This window comes from Symphalangus syndactylus, chromosome 14 (assembly GCF_028878055.3).
Source record: "Symphalangus syndactylus isolate Jambi chromosome 14, NHGRI_mSymSyn1-v2.1_pri, whole genome shotgun sequence".
NCBI lineage: Eukaryota > Metazoa > Chordata > Mammalia > Primates > Hylobatidae > Symphalangus > Symphalangus syndactylus.
Window position 1 is genome coordinate 71,415,348 of NC_072436.2, and position 6,644 is coordinate 71,421,991.

The 6,644-nt window shown below is 44.0% G+C and overlaps 1 protein-coding gene across 3 annotated transcripts in view; it reads right to left on the reverse strand.

Moving 5' to 3' along the window:
• Positions 1-4,006, reverse strand: part of ANTXR1 (ANTXR cell adhesion molecule 1) — a 244,955-nt gene extending 240,949 nt beyond the window's left edge. For 2 of the 3 annotated variants that reach the window (XM_055241678.1, XM_055241683.1), the window contains exon 1: positions 3,505-4,006. In XM_055241678.1, the coding sequence (XP_055097653.1) occupies positions 3,505-3,656 (152 nt within the window). In that variant the 5' untranslated portion in view covers positions 3,657-4,006. The remainder of the gene's footprint in view (positions 1-3,504) is intronic. The other variant, XM_055241682.2, reaches the window with a different exon arrangement.
• Positions 4,007-6,644: the final 2,638 nt, after the last annotated feature.

A 6,644-nucleotide genomic window follows, 5' to 3' on the forward strand; every position in this document is an offset into this window, starting at 1 on the left:
AATCTCATAAATTAGCCTGGATCGAGATGGTAAGCTGGTGGAGTGTGCACTATTGCACCAAGTTCTAGCAAGTTTTTCATTCAGCACAAAAATATCCTTCTCTTCCAGCAACAGAACAGCTAAAGGAAGTCAGAGGCATCCACCTGAATGTCTGTAAAGGTCTCCCCACCATTTCTTTTCCTGGAGCATTTTTGGGTTCCCAATGTGCTTCAAAGAATCCTATGGTGCACTTAGACATTTACTCCAGGATTAAATATAAAAGCAGCAGCATCTTTTACAATAGCAAGGGGCTTGGAAGTCAGCACGCTGGTTAGAGACCCACTTGACATGATTTTTAAAACAAATTCAAAATAACTTATTTTTGTTGAATATAAAAGTAATGTATGTTCAGTACAGAAAAATTAAGAAAAACATGTAAACAAAATTTAAAATTCTACCTGCTGGAGACAAATAGTACTACCATATTGGTAAATAGAGACGTACACATGTGTGTGTTTAACTTTTTAAACAGGTGGAATCATAACGCAGATGACGTTTGGTAATTGCATTTTCATCTAAAAGTGTATAGTATATTAAGAATTACGTATTTCTCCTAAAATAGCTTACAAGCTTGTATAACATGCAATGCAGATTCAATACTATGCATATATCATACCTTAGTAAATCTGCTGCTGTTAGACACATGTAATCCTCAGCTTTTTATTATAAACAGCACCTCCATAAACATACATGTAGGTACTTCTTTGTGACTATTTGGATTTTTTTCTTTAGGACATGAAATTGCTTGATGGAAAGGTAGAGCCCTCATTTTTTTAAAAGCATTTGTTATATGTTGCCAAATTATCTTCTTGCCTGCACTATCCAGTATGGTAGCCACATGTGGCTATTAAAGTTCAAATTAGTTAAACTTACATAAAATTAAAAATTCACTTCCTTAATCGCACTAGCTACATTTCAAGTGCTCGAGTCACATATGGCTAGTAGCTACTGTATTGAACAGCACAGATATAGAACTTTTCCACCAACCTAGAAAGTTCTACTGGGCAGCACAAGTCTAGAAAGACTGCACCAATTTACATTTTCCCTAGTAAGAAATGACAGTGCCTACCTCCCACAAATTGGCCAATACTGAATATTATAATTTTTAAAAAGTTTTTGCCAACCTAACAAAAATGATATTGTTTTATTTTTTTCATTTCTTTGATTAATAATGACCTTTTTGGTTCATTTATTGACTCTCATATTTTTTTCCCTTGTGAATTATGTGTTTAGGCTATTTCCTATTGGGATTTTGCTTTTACTGCTTTTTACATATGAAAATCAATCTTAAGAGAGTGATTTATGTGGCAATAGTTATTGTAACTTCTTATGTTTTTCATGGCTTATTTTTCATTTAGAGAAGTGTAAAATTTTAATATATTCAAATCTCTTTATTTTCCTTTACAGTTTCTTCCTTGTCATGTTTTAAAAGCTCTAAACCTAAGATTACAGTAATATTCATCTAAATTATCTTCTAGTTCTTTGATCATTTCATTCTACATATTTAGATTTTCAATCTTTCTGAAATTTCTTTTTGTGTGTGGTTTGTAAAGTATAAATCTAACCTTTTTCTTTCTCCATGTTATCAATCACTTTTTTTAATTAATGAACCATTTTTTTAATTAATGAATCATTATATACTGATTTGAAATTCCACTAAATGTTTACATGTATTTGGATCTACATGTACTTGTCTTTTTAGATTTTCTACTCTATCCACCTATTCTTTGGCCTTTACCATCCTGCTTTTATTAATTTACATTATAATACATTTTAATATTTGGAGAGAGAATATGGCTTCATTATTCTTTTCCAAAAATGTTTCAGCTCTTTTTATGTTTTTTTTTTTTTTTTTGCTGAGATAAGCCTAGAATCATTTTGTTAAATTCTTATCATCAAAACAAACTCTTTCAGAACTTTGACTGCAAAGTTGAATTCAATTTCTAAATTAATTTGGGGAAAACTGGTTATCTCTACAGTATCCATATCTCTGTAGTGTCTCTACAGTCATCCATTCAGAGACATGGAGATTCGGTCCCTGTTTTTTTTTAGATTTTCTTGAATATCATTCTGAATTGGCTTTTTTAAAAAGCACGGAGGAGGAGCACCTCCGACTGTTTTCATGCACTGTCTCTGAGTCTGTGAGCTGAGGCTCCCAGCCACTAGAAGTAACAAAAGAAATTCCATTCGTTAGCACTGGAGCATATATTCAGTATCCACCTTCTCATAAATCTGCAGAAAAGAAATCTCACTTTTCATCCAAAGAATCTGGAGTTCAAAACAGCCTTTACGGAAAAATCAAACTCCAGGGGCAACTGCAAAGCACATTTGGTGTCTAGCTAGCCAGCTTATTTTGCAGGACTCTTTTTCCAAGTCCTAAATACTTTCCAGTCTGTGAAATCCATCTCCCTACCACTATAACAGCAAAGCGCCTCTCCTGGCACTGGAGAGCTCACTCAGTTTTAATGAGCACGGATCTTCTGTGAGGGGCTTTTTATCGTTGAAGCTGGCTTTCAGCAGATAGCGTGAAGCTTCCTTGGGTGATTGTGGCTTGGCAAACTTATGCGTATTTGGGAAGTGTTTCATTGGTCAGAATTCAGCTCTCCCTTGAGCAAATCCTAAAGCCTAACCACTATCCATTTTTATGCAAGGAAACCAGGGCTCCTGCACCTCCCTGGTAGCCCACCAGTCAAATGGCCGAGAGCTTGAATTCACCTACATCTGGGGTTCTCAAGTCGAAGGAGAGGGACATTTGGCAATGTCTAGAGGCATTTTTAGTTGTCACCACTAATAAGGAAGGAGTGAGTGGCGGGGGATGTTACTGGCATCCAGTGGGCAGAGGCCAAGGATGCTGCTAAACATCCTACAACCCACAGGACAGCCCCCACCTCAAAGAATTACCAGGTTTCAGTCTCAGAAGTGCCAAGGTTAAGAAACTCTGCCTTTCATTTTCACTCAGTGCCCGGTGAGAAGTATGCATTACATGATTAGGAGCAAAGATAATGCCTTCCGTGGGGCAGCATTTCAAAACAAAACAAAACAAAAATGCCACGATTGGCTTTAAAATGCCCAAGCCTCTAACTTTAGGAGTACCTGTGCCTGCAAGTTCTGTCTTTGGTGAGCAAGCCTTTCCCACCAACACGGGAGGGAGTCACAGAAACTCAGCAAGACAATAGCATCCTCCAAGCCCCTTGCATGCTCCTGGGACACAGAAAGCAAGACAGAAAAGAAGTCTGTCCCCTTCCGAGCAAGCAGCGTCGCCTCGGCTGCGGGCTCTGGAGCCGAGGCTGGGAGGAGCGCGCCCCAACAAAGGCGCAGCACTCCGCCGCCGCCGGTCGCGCCGTCCCTCTGCGCCCCTGGAGATGCGCGCCTGTCCCCAGGCGACCCTGCCAACAAGTCCGGCCCGGGGCGAAAGCGTCCTCGCCCGCTTATCCTGGGGTGGGGGGGACAACTCGCGGCACTTACTTGTCCAAAATGAAGTACAGGTCAAATCCGCCGTAGCAGGCTGGACCCCCATCCTCCCTGCGTCCCCCTTGCCCGGCGCAGATGAGCACCAGAGTGGCCAAGGAGAGCCACTGGAAGCCGATGCCGAGGGCTCTCCGCTCCGCCGTGGCCATGGCCCGCAGCCCGGGGAGAGCAGGGTCCGCTCCTTCCCACGCTCCGCGAACTCGCCACGACCCTCAGGGACGCGCCATCCGCGGGCCCCTCCTCGCGGGTCCTTTATTCCCCCTCGCTCCCTTGCAACTCCCCGGAAGCAATTGTCTGGAGGAGTTCAAGGTTTTCCCTCTGGTTTCCGCTCCGATGCTGTTTCTGGGTTTCGGGTTTCAAGGATCCCAATCCTCCGCTTCTTTAAAGGGGAGGGCTGCCTCGGTCCGGGGCCGCCGGGCAGCTCCCGAGGCCGCGCCGAGCTTTTGCAATGGAAAGAGTTCCGTCCCGACGGTTCTTTGTCCCAGATTTTAAATATGATGGGGTGGGTTTTCAAATTGTTCTTGGTGGGGGGAGTGCTTTGCCTTCTCTCCCTCTCTGCCCCCCTTTCGCGTTCTTACGGGGAAGAAAGTTCAAAGGCTGCCACCTTGTGGACAAAGGCGGCGAAAGCACGCGTAGGACCCGCGGGAGTGCGGCGGGGGCGGGGGCGCTTCCAGGCTTCGCGTGTAAATTTCCTTGTCCTTACCATTCTCATGTGAGCTGTGCGTGTTTTCTTACTCCTTCCTTCTTCCCACGCACTTTCCCTTTCTTTTTCCATGACCGCCTCTCCATTCTCTGTAGTCCTTCTATCCCTTCTTTTCCTTTCCTATCCTACATTTTTTGATAAGGTCACTAAACATTGGATGAGAACTTGTTTCCTCCAAGCACGGTGACTCCGGCTCCCCAGGCTAGGACCTTCGCAAACAAGCCATTGTGCAGATGAAGTAGGGGAAAACGGGCTCTTTGTGGTCTGAGTCATCAGAGTGACCTTACACGGTCTTAGTCTGGACCATAAAAGAGACTGCTGGGATCCGGTCTGAAAGCATCACACACAGCCCCGCAGAGTGTGGTACTCAGGGCTGCTCCCGGCAAGGAACAGCTGAGACTTCTAGATTGCCACCATCTCCATCTTTTAGAGATTCTATGATAATAATTCTTCTTTTCAGCCTGTGAACTTTGACATTTTCTCTCTATCTTTGATTTAGGATGGAGGAAGTAAACAGCTTACAAGAGTAGAGATGGTCCAAGCAGTTTGGAATTGGCAGGGAAGTTCTGTGCTAGCCTCTCTAAATTGGAGAATCAGCCTCTGAGCCCCAGTTCCGAGTGGTACCCCAGTTCTAGCTTCCTATTGTCTTCCACTCTGGGAGCTCTCAGTGCATACGCATGTACTGTTTTCCCAGGATTCTTCCTCCAGACACACATCCTCCCCGCCACTTGTGTGCCTCCCAGACCCTTATACCCCAATGTGACAGTCCACGGTGGTTTCCCCCAACATGTGTACCATGGAATCCTAGTGTCTTGGAATGCTCCACTAACCAATAATCATGTTGTCAAATCAGCCTTGAAGATTTGTCATGCATAGCACTGACCTGCCTCCAAAACGAACCCAGTGTTTCTCACCTCCTGGAATTCACACCCCTTCCACCTTGGGTGAGATTGACCTGTGAGTAATTTAAGAAGATGGTGTGTGGCTTCTGAGGATAGGCCATGAGAGATGTTGTGGTTTTTCCCTTCTCTCTTGGATCACTCACTGTAGGAGAGCCCACTGCCATGTCGTGAGAACACACAAGCAGCCCCAAGGAGGGGTCCGTGTGGTAAGGACCTGAGATCCCTGCTGGCAGCCAACACCACTTTGCCAATGTTGTGAGTGATCCATTTTGGACATAGGTCCCTGAGCTCCTGTGAAGCCTTCAGCTAACTGCAGCCCTGTCTGACATCTTGACTGCAACCTCATGAGAGACCCCAAACAAGAACTACCCAGCTAAGCCATTCCCTGATTCCTGACCTACAGAAATAAGTGAATTTTTATTAGTGTTTTAAGTCTCTAAGTTTGGGGGCAATTTTAAATGTAACAAAAGATAACTAATATATGCCTAGTATCATATTAAAGCCTTGAGAATTTCTGTAAGAAAAAAAAATTGCTGAACTGTGTTTCCCAGACTTACTTGACCATGAAACTGTTGTTTCATAGATAACATGTATTAAACCCATACTTTGGGGATTATTGCTCTCAGGAAAAAAATAATTGGAGAGAGATTAAAATACCCTAACCATCCAAGTCTTCCTCTTCCATATCTTCTTTCTCCACAAAGGATTGAAAACCCATGCTGACCCCACTGCAGCTCGATGACTTGAAAGACAGTGAGGAAATCTATAGAAATCAGTTGGGTAAGGAAAAGCAGAAACACTGGCGGGAGCTAGTAAGAGAAGAAAAGGGATATGACTGTGATGGAGAGAGTGTTTATGGGATTAGCAAGGAATAGGAAAGGGCTTGAATGTGGAAAGCGGGTGGAGGGGCGAGAGGAATCAGGGAAGCATTAAGAATGTCTTCTCTCACCCTCATGCCCCCAGGGCCATCTCAGGTTGTTTAGAGTTTAGGTGACAGAGGAATGTGTTGAGAGCTTTACAGGCAAAATAGTTTAGGAAATTACCCCGGAAGGAAGCAGGGGGTGTCCTGATAGAGCTCTTCAAAGTTACAGACACCATTATCCAAGATAGATGAGGGCATAGTTCTTCCAGGGGAGAGAGGAGAGAGGATATTCCATGGGAAACAAAGGTATGGGGAAGGGGAGAAAGAGCAAGAGGCACCTCTGGACAAACATGATATTTTCCAGGGCAGACAGGCAGTGAGAGGAATTCAGATATTTGAGTGTCCCAGTGCCTCTGCCTCTCTTCCAGGATTCTAGAAAGAAGTCCATCTCTAGATCTTAAAATGCCTCTACTCTGCTCTCCCTCCAGCCCGAGGAAATACATTCCAGGCTGCCTCTTCTACCTAGAGGACTTTGTGCCAGCCTCACTCACTGTAGGGAGGTGTTTTCCAAACATTCTTGAGAAGTGAGCTTGAAGTTGAGCTACAGAGATACGGTTATTCGCAGGGAGGATTTAAATACGACAAAGACGTCCATAGTCTATAACAGTGG